This window comes from Wasmannia auropunctata, unplaced genomic scaffold (assembly GCF_000956235.1).
Source record: "Wasmannia auropunctata unplaced genomic scaffold, wasmannia.A_1.0 LD334549.1, whole genome shotgun sequence".
Taxonomy (NCBI): domain Eukaryota; kingdom Metazoa; phylum Arthropoda; class Insecta; order Hymenoptera; family Formicidae; genus Wasmannia; species Wasmannia auropunctata.
Window position 1 is genome coordinate 74927 of NW_012028341.1, and position 19643 is coordinate 94569.

General features: G+C 44.6%; 1 protein-coding gene across 2 annotated transcripts; it reads left to right on the forward strand.

Moving 5' to 3' along the window:
- The first annotated feature begins 1899 nt into the window (after positions 1–1899).
- On the forward strand, positions 1900–17985 carry LOC105458295 (carbonic anhydrase 2). Of its 2 annotated transcripts, XM_011703490.1 has the most exons (7): positions 1900–2416; positions 8727–8927; positions 10628–10749; positions 12765–12860; positions 14251–14365; positions 16717–16895; positions 17449–17985. In XM_011703490.1, exons 1-7 carry the CDS (start codon positions 2380–2382, stop codon positions 17515–17517), a joined length of 819 nt encoding a protein of 272 aa, XP_011701792.1. In that variant the 5' UTR covers positions 1900–2379; the 3' UTR covers positions 17518–17985. The 2 variants fall into 2 exon arrangements, with proteins under 2 accessions (XP_011701792.1, XP_011701789.1); XM_011703487.1 differs by lacking the exon at positions 17449–17985 and having other exon boundaries at positions 16717–17282.
- The last annotated feature ends 1658 nt before the right edge of the window (positions 17986–19643 follow it).

Sequence of the window (19643 nt, forward strand, 5' to 3'; positions counted from 1 at the left end):
AGTTAAACAAGTCACTGGACGAAGGTTAATTTTACTTATTATAATCGCTTTATTTAACTTTGATTAATAGTATTCGATTGTGTTTATTCGAATTTCTTCTTACACAATTCTCGATATTTCCTTTATATAAAATTATTACAATCATCGTAATCACGTAAAAAAAAGGATTAAAGTAAAACTGAATTGTACATAAATTTTAGAATAGATTTAAGTTTACAATTTATTTTATATTTATGAAATCATGAACTTTAAATTTAGCGCTTGAAAAATAGCCTCCTTTTTATAGCTTTCGTGAAGATCGAAACGGTTAAGAGGAATCCATGCATGTAAGTGGCTCGGTATCTTGCAGATTGCAAGGAAGCACATTAAACGTGATGTAACTCGAATACTCAAATTCCCATGATTATATAAGATCTTCAAGACCGCGATACGATATGATTTTCTATTCGTCCCACGCGTTGACATGCAAAGTAGTTTATGTCGCTGACTTGCATCACATGCAAAGAAATAAGTACACTTTTCACATTGATTGTCTGAGACAAGGTTGCATCATAAAAGAAGATAAGAAGATAAAGGAGCTTAAAATAGAGCTTTACGAAAGTTCTTTCGGAAGTGAGCTGATATATATCTTGTTTGTTCAAAGATGAATGGTAAGTACGTATTATCGTTCCGTTTACATTCCTATCTTTCGATCATTGCAGATCACGATGTCCTAAATTTTTACATTTAAGATAGTTTTTTTTATAATATATATGTATATAATCTGTTATAAAAATCGACAAAAAATTGGAAATATTTAATTTTCTCAAGCTTAAAACTTAAATATCTCTTATTGGGTTAATCGATTTATTATTTTATTACACGCTTCTCACGCGTATCTGTGTGAAAGATTTCGCGACAATATTCTATGTCGTGAGGAAATCGTTGCAATTCACCGCGTTTCAAGGATTGATCGAGTCGAAAAGATAAAATACCATCGAGATATCCCGTGTATGTACATTTACGAATAAATAACGATAAAAGAATCTTAAAATTAATTTACATATACGAAGAGACATTATCGAGCAACCGAGAAATTATTGACGTTTAATAGCATGGAATCCGCTGGGTATCGTTAATTTTTATTGAAGGTACTCTCTTTATTGGCGCAATAAAAACGAAATTATGACGCTGTAACTTGCAGCACGTTCCGTGACGTAACATCACGCCGGAACGACATTATCTGTGAGTGATAAAGAGAGTCGTGTATGCCACTCTCGGACGATTAGATTGCTCATCGCATTGCAAACGCGAAGGGAGATGGGTAAACATCTTTCTTTCGAGGAAGTGATGCGCGTTCTAATCTTGTCGTTACAGTTCCATTAGCTAAAGTCTAAACATATCTTCCGCAATAGCATCAATATAATTAACTAGCGTTAACAACAAGAGTTTAATTGTTGTTACACTTGTTGACATGCGTCGTGATTTACTTATTGGATAAAAATGATCGAAAGATGCATTTTTTTTTCAAATGTTGCAACAAAGATCGCATGCATTTTATTAAAATTGTTTTAGTCACGAATTATTGTCTCGGAAAATTACAATATCACAATAGAATAACTATTATTATAGTAGAAAATTGAAGATGAAATTAACGGTAGCAATTCAAGAGCGATTTATTAAATATTTGAAGTGAAATCTTCCGGAAAAAAATCGTATGAATAAGACATATCCCAGTTATTATTTATCGATCATCGATCCGTGCGTCGGAGTCGCATGCGCCGCGCGCTGCATGCACGTGCAATGTGCACGCGTGGTGGGCGCGCACGTGTAAATATTTACCGGCGCATGCGCGCCCGCGCGGTCACGTGACCGCGCGCGATATAAAGCGGTGCCGATGCGCCGGCCGGTATTAACGCCGTCGGAGTAGGACGCGTAAAAGCCTACTACCGGTCGCTTTCCCGATCGCGCAGGAAAAAGAAGCGAAGACGAGGGAGAAACTCGACGGAGCCGCGCCGCGGGGAAAGTATCGGCGTAACGGAAGGAAGCGCGACGCAGTGACGCACTCGTGTAGCTTTGGCGAAGGTCTCCTCTATATCTCCGGAACCTGCTCGGTGAAACCCGCCGCGGGTTTCGTGAAGTTGAAAAATCGCGAAGGCCGCGAATCGCGCCGTCGGCCTCGCGGCCCCCTCGAAAACGTCGCGAGACTCTAACGTGGTGGTCCAAACGATCCCGGCGCTTCCCCGACGCACCGGCGACCACGGGACGCGAGTGCTCGTGCGTCCGATCGACGCGAGTCGACGCGCAAGCGGTCAAGACGAGCGGGTGCGAATTCTGCTGGGACCTCAATTTAGTGGACCTCGACCTCCCGTGGGCATCCAGGCCGAATCGGACGCGACGATGGGTTCGAAGGACGAGTGGGACTACTTCCGCAACGGTAAGGAGAAAAAAGAAATAGAAATGTTTAGAAAAGTGCCTCTCGCGACGTTTTACGCACCGCTCGCGGGGTTTAACGCTACGCGAGGTGATCTCGAATTTATGTCGCGGTCGCGTCAGGAATGACTAGCAAATTTCAATCAGTGAATTTGAATCGCAAATGAACGCGTTGCGCGAACGTATTTGTAAATTCTGTTTTCACATACGCGGTCCAGAAATTCATTAATATGAAATTAATGTTGCTGAACAAAATGAAGTATTATTAAAATTTTTTTGATGTAGTTACGCAGCAAGTACCGCGCGCGTTTAACTCTCCATTATAGCCCAGTTTTTCATCAATTGTTAATTAATATTGTATTTGCGAATAGAAATTACGGAGGAAAAGTTGCGAACGGAAGGAAATTGTGACTCTCGGGCAATTAACCGTCCGCGGCGATTGTAATTACGTGTAAAATCGACGATTTTCCTACAAATCGCGCGGGCACTCTGCCCGCTCTTCCTCGTTGTACGCTGCTTCTGATAAGCACGCATAGAAATTATTGATTGGCCACTTTGTCAATCGTCATACATTCAATATTCATATACAACCGAGTATTTCTGCATTTCTGTGCTTAACGTTACAATCAGTGCTGGCCGCGCTGGCAGCCTGCTATCTCGTTTTCCAGATTAACCACGACGAACGAACAAACGTTCGCGTTCGCGATAATTCCTATCGCGGCAGTTAATTAAATCCCATTTGCGAGAGGGGGACTGGCGAGCCGATTTCATTGTAAAACGGAATGTTTTCTTGTTTCCGAGAAGTAATCGTCATGTGTGAAAGAAAATGCGACGGTCAAGAATGCGTTTGTGAGCAAACACAAGCGTGACTGATTAAAGGTTCTTGGCCTTTAAGGCAACGGTCAAATTCCACAGAGATTTTCTCTTTTACTTTTGTGGCGCGGTGATGACGGTTTCTTTATTTCTCTTTTCTCTCTCTTTCTCTCTCTCTCTTTCTCTCTGGACACGCATAACACTGAGAAGTTGGACGGTGGATCCGTCTAACTTTTTCATTTCGTGTTGTAAGGCCACACGCTTTCTCATTCTCAGGCTCTATTAAATATAGGAGCGATAACGGGAAAAATGGGCGGCACGTGTAAATCTCTTTCTCCTCTTCGTAAAGTTTTTCCTTTTCGAATTGGGATCTTGGGAAAACCCCGAGTGTGGAAATAACCGCGTGTTGCGTCCGTTTGTTTTTCTCCCGTGGAATTATCGATCCTCACGCCACAACCTTAATTCTTCAAATAATAATATCTTATTAGAAATCTTTCGGCCGCGGGACATTTGCACGCGATAAACCCTCGATTGGTTTTTTGCGCCAAGTGCTTCGCCATCGTTAGCTTCAGTGATTTTTATAAATATCAATTTAATCATATTATATACGATATATAGATTACATTTTAGGAATTACCCCTCGAGTCGAGACCTCCTTCGTTCGTCATTCATTTCAATCAACGCATCTCCGCAGCGTTAAAAACGCGGTCACATGTGTTAGACATTAGTCGCGCCTGCATGCGAGGCCTCGGGACACATGTCGACACGTTTCGTGCCGGGGGGAGAGAAAAGCCCTGTTAGGGAGTCCGTTTTGTTTCCCGCCCGCGCCACCATCTCCGTCCGCTCGATTTTCGTCTCGGTTTCCGGATGGCACCGCGGCGGGCTCACTGACCCGGGGGCCATTGTCTTCCCGCCCGAATGCAGGGCGAACGGGCCGTGCCAAGCGACGCCGAAGGCAAGAGGGGAGGGGGCAGGGAAGGGGGGGGGGAGGGAGAGGGTTGCTTCTTTCCTCGCAACCCGTTCGTGAAACGCGGGGCACGACTCCGCGGGGTAAATGAAAATCAATAGTTTTCTTCCGTAGTGCCGGTATAGGCCGATGCACCTGTGCATAAAGTACACACACGCGCGCGCGGGGCACACGGACGCGGGCACGCACACCAAAAGCACCCCGGAGGGGGTCGCAGACCCAGTTTCACTTTGTTCCGCCACCGCGGGGTTGCCGTGCAGCATGCCCCCGAAACGCCCTTAATCTCGAGTCAATTTGTCAGCGCTATCTTTCAGCCGATTGTGTGCGCGCCGGGGCGAGCTTGGCAGCAGGTGGGAAGGAGAGGAGGTGAGCGGGGGAAGAGGGCATACGAGGCGTACCAAGAGGATTCATGGATCGACGTGTGCGAATCCTTGGGAATCGGCCCGCTGCCAAAACCTGAGAGGGCGAAACCTCCGTAGATTAGGCATGATTAAGTCGTTTGGCGCTCTCCGAACGCGCGGCGCGGTAACGGTCGCGACCGCGAGAGACTCGTTCGCTTGAAATTGATCGATGCATTCGTTGCCGTCATCAATTATTTCGGCAGAATCCGCCGGCCGTTCCCACGACGCCGCCGCTCGCGTAATTGCGGGTCCCACGGCCGCGAGCAAAATTGTTTTCCGAGCGGATTTATCTTGGCTCGCGCGACGCTCGTGGATCGGAGAAACTTCGGCCCGATTGCCACCGCGGTGATCGTCTCGCGCGTAGGATATGTATCCTTGACTCTAATTCTGCCCTCGATATCTTCGGAACGCTATACTGCGCTGAAAATGAAATTACGCCCGATAGGCGGATTAATTCGGATCTTTTGAGTAATCGAGGCCGACGTTCGCCGATGCACGAAGTCGCGCAACGGCGCGATCCCCTTATTTGAGTATTCCACCCCGTTTCGCCTAACGAGTACCGGAACGTCGCGTCGGTTCCGATCGTGCCTGTAAGTGAATGAAGAAGACAGATATTCTATCTCAGTTAATTAGCATATATATGAGATAATTGTAAGCGACGTACGAAGCATGGACTGACCCAAGAAGATTGCGCAAACTGTAACAATTAGGCGATTACTAATTAGCGCGTCGTAATCAAGTCGAAGCCCGAGTAGGTGGTCTGTCTTTTAGGGCAGATAGAGAGCGTCCGAAATGTTAAACAAAATTAATAAAAACACTGGGTAGCTCATAAGAAAGCTCCCCGATTCGTGTGTTGTACACCAGAGTGCTATCGCGGTGCTTCCTATCGATTTAGGTTGTCGCCGAGGCGAATGTGATTTCAATCGAGTTCCATCCGGGATAAAAATAGAAAGTGCTCTCATTGTTACGTTAAGATTTAAAAAAAAAAGAGATCCCTCGAGCCAAGTCTCGAATATATCTACAGGTGCGATCTAGAATTTTTATAGACTCACAAGGTGAGTTCTCCGAGCGCGAGCGATCTCGCGAGGAGAATTTTCTTTACTTACTGGCTCGCGCGTTTCGTGTTCCACGAAAAGGATGGTGATATTTCACGATTGTGTACCGCGTGCGAACGTAAATCGTCGCGAACGTTGAGTCTTCTTTCTGCAGCTAATCGTCGCGCTGCGCAAATATCGCGTCGTCCGCGGGGCGCGTGGGAATATCGGCGAGCGTACCGGGAGCGAGAAAAAGAAAGTTCACAATCGGAGAATATCGCGGGAGAAATCCTCTCTCTCGCGCGCGAAACGGTCGCCGCGCGCGGATCGCGTCTTCGTTCGCGACGATTCACTTGTAAATTGCCCGCGCCGCGACGACCGCCGTTCTAGGCGTGCGCTTATGAGGTATGCACGCATAGGCGAAACCTACGTACGACGACTTATTTGCACATTCGTTAATACCGACGACGCGTTATCTCTCTCTCTCTCTCCCTCCTATTTTCCCTAACGTTTATTAAATATGCCGTATATTTTAAAACGCATTAACATTCGCTCACGAGTCAAAAGGAAGATCGACCTGCGTCGCAGTCTTTTGATCCGCGACTCGTGAATATCGAATAGAAATTTTTTGCTATCCAATGTGATACTATGCAGCGCGCATTAAGGATATAAATAAAACGAGTGAGGAGAGAGATTTCACGACAGAGATATCTAAATATCGCGCGACACGTCGCACGGCGGAACGTGCCGAGACCTAGCTGTCATTAAACGACCACTTTTTTTTATACGTAACGTAATGTCGAGTCTTCGATAATGGCAGCTGACGGGCCCCAGGATTGCAACATCAATAATCTAATGGATGGAAAACGCATACGTGCGGGAGATGTGCTAAGATTTTTGATTGGCACAAAAGGATTGCGATATCGAGAGAGATAGAGGGATAGAAAAAGAGAAAGAGAAATATTTGCCAAGTGCGTTCACGGTTTTTCGCATTCGACCTTACGATATTTCCTGCGATTCGTTGAATCATCATGTCGCAAGGTTGAACGAACCTTCAAGCGAGCGTCGTTCTTATACTATCTGCTCTACGACGAAGGATTCGAGTCGTCACGTCGACTGGCGATAATATCGATTCTCGTAATCTCTCACATAGCAGTAACATTTTGATGTTACTGTAATTTTCCATCGTTTAAAATGCTTAAATTGATAGTTAATTATGATCAAGCACGCGCGCATAAGATTAAACCAAGCTTGTTATAATGAATGAAGACTCTATTCTTGACCCCAATAAATGGAATCCTTTAATGTTATTTAATCATGTAAAATACTAACTTGACGTCATAGAGGAATACTTAAGCAATGCGCGAACGAATATGATCGGAATATTCCCGAGAGAATAATAAATTAAATAGAAAAAAAATAAACTCCAGGTAATTTGAATGCATATTTAGATATTGAAATTATATCTAGGCCGTCTATATTACTAGCATATAACTGATAAAAGAAAAATAGATACTGTCTAATTGCCCCTGACTTATCTCCATTCAACGTCCTCGCCGCGGTGTTTGCAAACCGCTGATAATTTTCGTTTCAATTCGTTATCTGAAAAACGTCGCGAGTCCACGTCGTTTCGCGTGTCGTTATCGCGGCTTTTTCGGCTCGAACCGGATAAACGGCTGCTTTATTTATACTACCGCGGAGCTATCCTTCAATGGGAATTCACGTGACGCCAGCCTCAATGCCGCGCGCGCGGACGGATTTCTTACTCGCTCCGCGAATGACTAATTCGTCTCACTCTGCGGAGCTCCGCGCTTTTCAATTTTACGGACGGTTATGCGAGCATCGTGTAGATCTGCTGAAATATTCGCTGCGAGAATTGCGTTCAGGGACACAATGATATCTCGCTACGTAATAATATTAATTATTATAGCAATAATTAACAATAAATTTAAAATATTATCTTTTTTGTATTCCTGAATTTTTGTACCTTTAGATTTGGATAATTTATATTGTATGAGCTAATCTCTTTCCTTTTCTCTCAAATACAACTCTGTAGGTGAATTTGAATGTAATATGGTGAAGCGAGTCACAACGCTCAATTCCGCGAATTTAATTGCCACTTTGATCAATCGGATCGATTGACCACAACTTCTAGTCAGATGAGAATACACTATACATCACGTGGTGATCTCACAATTAAATACGATTTCGCGGAAATCGGCGATGGCTCGAACGTCGCGAATCTCCCGTTCTCGTGCTAATCAATCGATCGGCTCTTGTTTAATTCATAAATTTTTCTCAGCTCTCCTGCTCTCTCGCTCGCTAGAACGACACGTTCGACATCTAATTACAAAGAAAACAACATTTGTACCACGTGCCCCGATAAAGAAAGATTAATGCGTCGGCACGTGACGCACGCCGCCAGATAAGGAGAGTACGCGAGATTATTACGGATAATATGCTTGATCAGCTTTTGCGTGTTTATTGTTGAAATTAACACTCGGCCTGACATTCGCAGACGCTAATTTTTAATTAGTATTTAAGTTTATTGAATGTACAATAAATTACATATAAGTTCGGTGTAGCCTTCATGGATTATCTTCAAGTCACTCATCGCCTCGTTAATAATGCATCGTAATGAGTAAATGTTATTGTTCTAGCAAATATTATTCACATTTTTTATGTTTTATTAAATAGGAAGAACAAACTTTATAATGGTTGAAGGTAAACTGGAATCTTGATAAATGCGAACTTGAATCTATTATCAGCACGTCACGTGTACCGTGATAAAGAGTTTGTTTCGCACTCGGAGCTTGGCGTGCGAGTTTTCTTAATTTCCTTGAGCTTGAGCTCGTATCACCGAGCTGTACTATCTTGTTGTCACGATACACGTGACATTCCTGTCGCGAAATTATGTTCACGAATCGATTAGGTATAAGCCGAGGAAAATAGATACTCAATCAATCAGTCTATCTTATTTTCGCTGATCTTTTGTCACCGCAACAAATTCATCAAAATTTATCTGTTTGCGACACCGATCGTGACCTGAATTTATTACTTATTAATTTTTTTAACAACTTTGACGTGTGTATGTCGCAGGACCCAGTACGTGGGTGACGAAATTCCCGATGGCAGCCGGCTCCAGGCAGAGCCCGGTGAACATCGAGACCAAACGGGTGGAATCCGATCACGAGGCTCTGAGCAGCAAGCCCCTGCGTTGGAAGTATCCCGCCACAGCGTCCCGGAAGCTGGTCAATCCCGGTTACTGCTGGCGGGTGGACACCGACGGCGAGGGCACGTGTGAGTGTCGCGCTTTGCAATACGAAATCTTGCTCCCATTCTTTTTTTTCACATTCCTTTCTCCTCTCTGCGCCACGAAAAATTTAGACCGCGATCTATCGCGGCGCGAATAACGTTCAAAGACGTCGAAGTATCGAAGCACCGCGGATAAATGGTACTTAATGATGACCAATGACGATCGCAAGAGGTGAGAGAGATCAACACCTAGCATAGATTGCACGTGAGCGAAAAAACGGTTTTTTTTTCCTCCAAGGGGAAATCTGAAGCTGCGATTGCGGTTGAATCTCTAAATTGCAGATCACCGTGGCCGCAAAGTGCATGCAGCAAAGTTGCGAAATCGACGCGCTATATATACGCGTCGCTCGTCCATCCAGCGATGGAGCGATCCAGTATAATTTTAGATAATTGTGTTCGCGATTCTCGGCCTCGCATTCCATCTTAAGCGCACTTCTGTAAACATTATCGTTGGCAGCGGTTGCCGAACGTGATTAAAATCGTGTTAATTCCACCGCTTTTGCGGCGAGCTATATAAGATGTTTTCTCTCTCTCTCTCTCTCTCTCTCTCTCTCTGCGCACGAATAAGTTACATAATGCTTTTTATTAATTTCGTGCATCATGCACACCTTACGTAAGGAAAAGAACGCGATGCGATTTGTTTTGTCACGGTGTTATGTATTCCGAGAGAGATTACACGCCGCCGCGGGGGACGGTGAGCGAAAATTCCCGACGGGCGAGCACCCGATCCCCGTATATACATATACACATATATGTATATATATATCATTACGAAGGTCTCTCACTGTCGACTTCGTGCCACTTAGGGAGGGCTTTTACCTTCGCCGAAGGCTCGCTCGGGGCGTATATTCGAAATGAGGACGACCGTGCCGTGGCGTATTGTATGTGTATTCATATGTGGCACGAGAAGCGGAGCAGAGCGCTCTGTGCGGCAACATGTGACACAAAACAATAGATAGAATGTCGCGATAATAAAGTCACGACGTCACCTAGCAGGCACTCGCCATAAGAGGAGGCCTTTCGAGGAATTCAATAACAAAAATTATCCATCAGTATTAAAAATTGCGTATTTACTGCAGAATAAGAGAATTAATCGATAGTAGTCGAAGTAATTAAAAAATAAAATACAATTCTTTCGGAGCAACATATTTTTTTTATTTTTTATTTTTTAAAGGTCTGAAATAACTTTCGAAGCGCACAAACATCCCCGTGAAAATTTTCGCATGGCGCCTGCTGCACACAGTAAATAATTTTAGAGTCTCCTGATGTACACTCGGAAAATTCCGCGAGAGAACATGTAGACTTGGCGCGTCCAAACTTTCCCAAACAATTTATCGTAGTCAAAACAGAGGCGAGACACAAAATAATAATAATAATAATAATAAAATGCGTCGCGACGCAAATGAGTCACGCGGTGCAAATGCAGCGCGATTCTCTCTCGTTGTAGCTCCCGTTCGCACGTAGTTTGGCTAATCAAGCGTATCCTGTAATAAAGCCGGCCTCTGCCATCGGTCCGAGTTACGTCCGTTCGTGACGTTTCGCAGAAGCGTGCTCCAAAAAATTCCACGCTTACGTCTGCGGATCCAATTTAGACGTTTACCCGTTCATTTGCGTCCCGCGATATTCCCGTATCGCATATGCACTCGTTTGAACATTATATCTCGATTTTTGTGTTGTCGAGACAGTTTTGAGCGGCGGACCGCTGATGGACGATGTCTACAAACTCGAGCAGTATCACTGTCACTGGGGATGCAGCGATTCCAGGGGATCCGAGCATACGGTCGACGGGCAAGCCTTCGCCGGAGAGGTATAGAATATAATTAGTAATAGAGTATAATTATAGTAGAATATATAGTACATAATTATCTCTTTCTTTAAAGAGCGTTGATGTAACCGTTCCCTATTCCGCGCCCTTGAATCCGCTCGATCCGCTAACTCGATTTTAACGGCTTAAAAATGACGAGTGCAATTATTCCATTTGTATAGACAAAGTAGCTCATTAACAATCCGGTCACATTAGAGAGTATGATTCACTCTGCTTGCGAGCTCATCCGCGTATAGGAGCTTATGGCGGCGTCGACCTTGCATGTCCGAGAACCGCCGTGTACGATTTATTAGCGCGATCGTTTTACTGGAGGATAAGTCTCGGTTATTAGTCCACAAATACATTATGGACGACGCGAGAGAGATAGCTCTCTCTCTCTCTCTCTCTCTCTCTCTCTCTCTCTTTCTTTCCTGCGGATATAAATAAAACTTTATGGAGTGTCCACGTGCGGTACAGAGACGCTAATTGCGGACAGACATACATTATAATAATATAAGTACGCGGGCGTCTCACATTTCTCTCATAAATAATACTCTATTATCGTCTCACACACGTCGCGTTGATAGAATGCCAGCGATGTGTCAAAGGTCTTTTTATGCTCTGGCAGCTGCGCGTGCGTTCAACAAAGCCGCGTACATGCGAGTAAGGAAAAGGAAAAAAAAAATAACAGACGCGCGCGCAGAGTGGAAACGATAATGGGCATTATCGTCGAAACCCGTCACTCGCGTGCGCGAATAATAGCCGACTCGCGTAACGAGGTGTGCGTCCACACAAGCTGTGCGCGCGTTGGGCGAAGGAATTTTCGAAGACGAACAAACACGACGCGGGCGGGCGGGCGGTTCGAATTGTGAAAAGGATGCCAATATAATTAGCCGGCGGAAAATTGCGTATTTCCTGGACAACAATTCCCCGGGATGGACGAGCCCGTCCGTGGGAGCCCGTTTTCTCGGAATAACAAGCGCGCCTCGCTCGCGCGCCTATTTCTCGAGCGCAAAATACATTTGTTTGCCTCGACTCGCGATTAAATCGCTTCCGATTATGCAATCGTTTGCGCGGCAATGAGGTCTCTAATCTATCATAAATACAGTTGACTTCGGCTTGACCCTGCCCGTCGGTCGAGAAAATATCGATGATTCTTCAATGCGTGGAAAATTTCATACGCGATTCATGCAGCAATCATGCGGGCATCGATCAACAAGGCATCGTTTAAGATAATGTCGTTCTCGAATGTGAATTCACGACGCGGGGACTCCTTTCGCCAAACGATCGCGCGACTTTGTTTGGAAATCAATGCACAGCCGCGCGACGACTTTCCGGCCTGAACCCGATGTTAATTAAACCGAGTCGAGTCCTAAGCGCATTAGCGAGTCGATTGGCGATCGCCAATGACTTCGCATTCGAATACCGCGCACGCTCTCCTCCTTTTCGGGTGCGCTGCTTCCGGGAAAAAAATCACGCGACGCGCCGCAACGCTCGCCTCGGACTCTACGCGCGCGAGGATATAAGTGATATCCTCCCCCTAGCCCGCCGTATATGGCGATATCTCGTATCTGGGAAACCGGGTCGATCGGATGCACGGATATCCGCACGGATTTCAGAGAGAGCGTCCAGTTACTGCACTGATTACATAATCTCTCTAACGACCACCCGTCAAATGCAATTATCATTTATCGACGCCGACGATAAGTTTTTTTGATCCGGTGACGTAAATCGCGGTCAAGAAGAATATTCTAAATTCTGACCCTTGTATAAGACTGTGCCGGATAATCGAAAAAAATGGGACAAGGTAATAATATATAATCATTGAATTTCTCCGACGATCCAAATGCAGAAATTGATATTTCTTAATTGGCCATTTGTAGGGATTAAGTACTCGTTATATGTATATATGTATAGCTTCGGTCAACCTGCCGCGTTCCGCTCCTCATCCCTGATTGCCCGCTATTAGACTTAATACGCAACGATTTAGATTCATTGGAGGGCAACGTTGGTTTCAGCTACATCTTGTGCACTGGAACACCAGCAAGTACAAGACCTTCGCCGAAGCCGCGAAAGCTTCTGACGGGCTGGCCGTTCTGGGAGTCTTCCTTAAGGTACGTAGCGCCCTAAACGTTAAATAAACGGGCATGTTGCGGTTATTGTAATTATAATTGTTAAAAATAATTTTAATAATCAAGTATTTTAATTTCTCCTTGGACAATTACAATCAATCTAATTGAAACTTGTACATCTAATTTATTTCGTACTTATATTAAAAATGGGACAACTATTTTTTTTCTTCATCTTGTTCGTCTTTATTGAAAGCGATGTCGTGCATTTTGAATATTTTATACATTGGTTCGTCAAGCATGTCGTCAGCCCGCGGAAGCCACACCTCTTCCACTCGGGATTCTAATTCGCTTGTATTCGCTTGCGACGGTCTGCGAGTCCGTCTATAGCCATTTAAGCTTTTTACATAAGACGTAAGCTGCATAAGCAGAATCACTCCGTTGGAGGTGCGGAGGTGTCATCGTTGCCGATAGCCGCCGAATGAGCTATTATGTAAACGCGGGGACGCGGACGTAATTTTACGGCCGTCGCCGTATCGAACTCCGTAACGAGGCACGCAAATGTCCGGGCGTTTTCGTCGGGCCGCGTACGCGCGACGTGTACGTGCTACCGTTCGCATTTCGTATAGCGAAAGAATACCTCGATCGCGTGCAACGGCAATTACCCTCTTCCGCTTTGCACAGCGCTTTGTGTGTCTAATATTTAGGTTGCTGCCGCGGCGGCTCGCGATATCTCAACGCGGCGAACACGACGGGAGGATCGCTGCAATTGCAAAATTCTATTTGCGCGAATGATACACCTCCTCGCCGCGACATTATATTACGAGGACACGATAAACCTTCGAGGAGCAGGAAAAACTCGTGGAGGCGAGCGCTTTCCTCGCGCGAGGTGCACATCGCGATTATTTCTTACGTAACGTCGCGCGCAGCTTCGCGATGCGTTTGAAGTCGCGCGAAGAGCGCGAGGGGGAGGAGCGCACATATGTATCGAAGGAAATTTATGCGCCACGTGCAATAATGCGCCACGGCGACAATGCGCCAGGCAATTTTACAAATGACAAATTGCGTAAGCAACGGCTCAATGTCGAGCGTCTTTTTATCGCGTCTATATACTTTTGTTTCCTCGTGCCGCTATTTCGCGATAATTTACGGCCGCTACTTAAAGGTACCCGACAACGAGATCTATTAACTTCGCGACAAGTTCTTGCACCTTTTAACGCGAAATATTTTTTTATGAAATTATAAACACGTTTGCGGAACGTATATCTGCGGGATACGCGATATCTTTTTACCGATCGGAAGATTTATAATTGAGAGTAGAGCTCGTTAGTTCCAGAGAGAGCAGCTTAATTATGTCTGGCGGCCTCGTGAAACCGTGTGTCATTACAATCGAAAAAAAAAGAAGAAAAGAAAGCAAAAGAGACTTTGCTTCTAGGTCGGCAAGACTCACGAAGAAATGGACAAGATCGCGCGGCTGCTGCCGTACGTCTCGCACAAGGACGAGGTCGTGGAAATTACGGAACCTATCGACCCCGGTAAACTTCTTCCCGGTAAGTTACGATCGACCCGAATAATCGTTCGGGTAATTCGGTGATCGTCTCTTTGATCAAACATTCCGTCTACTCGTCGATGTACAGTGTCCGTGTTCTTGTTGTTCCTCCTGTAATATTCAATTGTTAAAGAGCTTAAACTTGTTTGCGCAAGCCGATCGTATCGGATCGGCCTTAACGTAGTCCGTAATTGTCCTGACTTATTCATTAATCCGAACGAGAAACAGTTCCGATGACTGCGAAATCAGAAATTAGTCAAGTGACTTTCAATCGAAATTCTTTCGAAATCTTATCTATCTTTAATTATCTTTAAATATACGTAAATATAATTATATATATACATAATTTTATATTCTTTAAATAGTATAAAATATGTATAATAATATATTTTTTCTATTATATATTATTATATATAATATACATTTATAAACCTGGCTCACCGCAGAGCCAAATTAAACCAAACACCAAACGGTGCCAAAAAGTATTCAAACCGTCTCTCTATAAGATGACGGAAATCGTCGTTAGCGGCTCGTTAACAATCATCTGGCGCGTGCCTCTGCATTTTGCATAACCCATCGACTAACGAAATTTCTCCCGCATATGCTCTGTGCTCTCGCTTCGCGTCGCGCACGGAACGCACAGTGCGCGGCGGACGGGCCGGCACGCAGAGATGCGTGAATCCGTGCATGCGCTGGGCCGACCGAATCATACCACGCCACGAGAACAAATGGGACTTCCAAGGTTCGTATCGCCTTGGACTAGTTCGTGCGAGAAAATATGAGAGAGAGAGCGCGAAAGACTTGAGATGCTGCGCGCTCGAGCGTGGGGCTGCCGCTTTTCAGCGAAACGCCTTAAAAAAAAAAAAGAAACGCCTCGAGCGCGATTATCCTACATCTTCGGTTATTCTCGAGCAGCCTCCAATTTTCCGAAGCCTTGCATGTCAAACGCGCACGGTCGGGATGGATGCATGTCATAGGCATGATGATTGGCATGTGACGCTGCACGTCGTAGCAGTAATTGGTATTTTTTTTTTTTACATCCTGACACAAAAGAGATTTATTTTTGCGTGAGGAGAATAGTCGTTCTGCGAAATACGATCCCTATATCAATTTTTTGAAGTTTCTCATTTTACCGTATTGTGATTACGTGTATTGTGAGTACGTATTAAATTTTGTATGTCTATATCTATATGAATATATCGCACAATGCACATGTTAACGATAGCGTCCTCACAATCTGATTCTGTTTATTGTTATAATGTCCACTGATTCTTTATCGCTCGCAAGTGAATTATCCGTACGAATTAATATCGCACATGTTAACGATATATAGCGTCCTCGCGATTTAATTCTGCTTATTGTTAGAGTCCACTGATTACTTATTTCTCGTAAGCGAATTATCGAATTATACATACGAATATCTCGCAAGCCAATTATCCATATGAATATCGCATGTATTAACGATAGCGTCCTTTCAATTTAATTCTGCTTATCGTTAACAGTGTCCACTAGTCCTTTATCTCTCGCAAGCGAATTAACCGTATACGAATATCGCACACGTTAACGATAACGTTCTCGCAATTTAATTCTGCTTATTATTAATGTTCACTGATTTTTTATTTCTCGTAAGCGCGAATTATCTATGTACGAATATCGCATGTTAATGATACCATCCACACAATGTAATCGTGCTTAAGTGCGCACTGTTTCTTTATCTCTCGTAAGCGATATGCCTAAACGTTGTGTATAATGCGTGAAAATATTTCAAGTATTTCTACATCCAGACTCTTATCCAGGCATTCACCTCGTAATATGTCCTCATTATAGTGTTACTTATCGATATTATTTCGGAGAAATGTCGCTCGGGTATTAGGCGATGACACCGAAAGATAAGACGAATGGAGGGTCCGCGCTTGTACACGAAATAGGCTTCTCCGGAGGACAGTACATTAATCAAATCGTGTAATTCCCTCCATTACTGCGATTTATACGACCCACGAAGGATAATAGAAGGAAGGGGATATTTCACTTAATTTAAAAGACATTATCGCGAGAACGGATTTCGAGACACAATTAAACCTCCAAATGAAATTCGACACGACGTAGCTATTTCAATATTAATTCTAATGTCTTAATTAAAATCACAAACGCGATCACATTTTAAAATATGCGATCGAATAATATAATATCCGTCACGCTAGTTTTAGCATGTTACCGCTAATTTAAGCAATTGCACCTCTGAACATCTCTTTATTGCATCGTTTTAGCCGTCAATCTATAAATTTCCTTTCGTCTTATTTTTGCGCACATATAAAACGCGAGAAACCATCTCAATTCTTCTCTATAATTTAGACGACAACGGATACTGGACGTACTTGGGCTCCCTGACGACGCCGCCGTGCAACGAGAGCGTCACTTGGATCCTCTTCAAAAAGTACATCGAGGTGTCCCATCATCAGCTCAACATCTTCCGCAATCTGCGAAAGTTCCCACGTGGCGAGGAGTGCCCGTGCCACGAGAATCACGGAGTGGTAAGCAGTAGAGAGAAATGTCGCACGGAATTATCGCACCTCCGTTTCCGCAATTTGCTATTTATTCTTTTTATCTCCGGTCAACCCTCCGGTATCGCGAAACGCGACCGCTTCGCGTCGTTTGTCCCTTATCTAAACGATTCCTCGTATCGCTTGCTTCCCCTCGATATAGCTTCTATTCCCGCGGTTTGATAAATGAATCTCGATTTACGATCAATGTGACACGGCGAACGCCTCTGCGGCGACGCGATTACCATTTTCCAACCGCGGCTGATGCATATCGTCGCAGCGCGGAGTCGGCGTTTTCTTTTCCTTGTTTTTTTTTTCTTTTTCTCTTTCGCTCGATATACATACGCGAATATACCCGCCGCCGGCGGCTATTTTTAGGCGGCCAAGACGTGCCTTAGACGTCGACGACCGCGCGGCCACCGCGTCGTCTCGGCGACGAGCGGGAATGTATTTCGGATCGACGAGGCGCATACACCGCGCGACACGCCCTCGTTTTTATATAATCTCGATCTTTCTTTTTTCTTTCTTCTTTGACACTACGCAGGTGATCAACAACTTCCGTCCACCGTTGCCGCTGGGAAATCGCGTGCTGCGGGAGTGTGGCAGCTTCTGAGGGTCGGCCCCCGCCCGGAAGATGAGACGGGACGAGAGAGACAGAAAGCGACAGAGGACCGGATGACTTCCGTTTCCCTCCCCGTGTTGTTTTGCGAACCAACGACCCCGTAGCGACGACCGATGATGTGAGCCGCTATAACGAACCGCCAGCGTTCAACGTGTGCCTTTCGATTAAATCAACGAAGACTCGTCCCGCCGAAGCTGTGCAGCCTCTCGTTGCTTTCTCGTAATCGACTCCGAGTCGTTGACGGGGACTTCCGCCGCGAGCAGGAGGTCTCCTGCTCGCGGAGACGGATCAAGAATACTTGAATAGCTTTAGCTCGCGCGCGGTGCGTGCCGCGAGAGCCCGCCGCATGTTCTTTGACGCAATTATATATACATGCAAGCTAAGTAGATCTTAGAATCTAACCGGCATACCGTTATCAAATAATCACTGCGAATCACCGGAAGACCGCAAAACCAAAAAGCGCCATTCACAAAAATCACATTACTCTCTATAGAAATGATAAATTTTACGTAAATATCCCACTCCAACGTTTTACACTCGTATAGCGCGTCTTTTTTTATCGAGATGCTATTTTTAAATATTATACAAGGCATCTCTGACAAGCCGGACGTTCCTTGACGGTAGGTACGCTACACGAATCATTATAGAGGAACTTTAACTTGCGTTGAAAAGAGAAAGCATGTATTCATTACTCTGTGGGAGCCAATGACAGGTAATTATCGACTTTTAGCCTCTTCGGACGTACAATCGATAGACTTGTGCTATTTAAAACGTTTTCGAATGTAGCGTTGCATCTCTAAGATAGTGGACTGTTAATTTTAGCTGTCATTCGTCCGAGAACTGTCCAACTCAGTCGCGATTGTCTTGAACCGTCCGTCCAGATGGATTTTTAATTTTACTGAGTGTCTTCGACGAAAGGAACGTTCGCCGCGGTCAGGGACGCCGCAGTAATTGTTAAGAGATATATATATATATATATATATATATATATATATATATATGTACATACAAACGTGTGCGTTTTATTTTAATCCATAGCAATTATTAGAGTGAAAAGTAGACTAACAACGTTAGAACGTCCGCTTTTCGCGCGAACGCGCGCGCGGGAGTATCGCTTTCTCGTTAATTAATTAGAAACCATTGCTAACACGCGTAAGTACGCGGAATTCCGAGAACGCTCGTGCCCGTGCGTATGTTAGACGCGCGTTCCGACGATAAGGCGGAATGTAACGATAATTGCGACACACACGGGCGCGATTATTTTCACCGCGCGACACGTCTTATTACGTATCGCATTATACATTATACATGCTAGATCGATAGACGCTAATGATGAGTCGTGAATTTTTTGCGTACACACACACACACAACGGCTCGTGTATCGCGCGCGAGGAGGATTCGGTTTCGATCGATCCGAGCCGCGCGAGTCAGGTCGTGTAGTCTTTAAGAGTGGCTGCAGGTACACAAAACGGTCTACCTTGGATGCTGTTACGCTGCATACCGCGTGACGTATCAAAGAGATAGCTGTTTATAGCATCGCAGTCTATAAGTCGTGTACGTACGCTACTGTTGACGCGCGAGACAGAGGACAAGATCCCCGGGAGGCAACGTACGGCTTCATTCAAGCCTCATGCGCTTATAGCGTTATAGACTCACTCCGTGGAGTTTGCTCTGTCAAAATATTCGCGCGGCACGTCGAGGCTTGTCGCGCTTGCTGAGCAACAAGTGCGAAATGCCGTTTTATCGCGGATGTGACTTCGACGGTATATGTTTTACACGTGCAGCGACGAGTAACGGCGACGTTATAGTATGTTTAAAGATAAAACTTCTCGGAAATCAAATCAGTCAACTTTATGAGATATGAGATGGAGAAGATGAAATTGTAAAAATCAATTGTGTGCTAAAATCACGACATTTACGAAGAGCGAAATTGATCAGTTTGCGAGAGATTTCAATAATAATCCTTCCTTCGTTTCTTTTCGAACCGATTTCTAGGAAAACGAGACGTGACTTTAAAAGAATTTTTTTCATAATCTGAATTTTTTCTGACAAAAAATATCTTTTCTGATAATTTGAGATTTTTTTTTTGGAAAAATAATTCTTTCTGATAATCTTTT

Excerpts from the sequence above, each read along its gene's own strand:
- LOC105458295 (XM_011703487.1), top strand. The coding sequence starts at position 2,380 with ATGGGTTCGAAGGACGAGTGGGACTACTTCCGCAACG. Across the intron at positions 2,417-8,726 it reads GTGGGACTACTTCCGCAACG|GACCCAGTACGTGGGTGACG; the intron begins GTAAGGAGAAAA and ends TGTATGTCGCAG. Across the intron at positions 8,928-10,627 it reads CACCGACGGCGAGGGCACGT|TTTTGAGCGGCGGACCGCTG; the intron begins GTGAGTGTCGCG and ends TTGTCGAGACAG.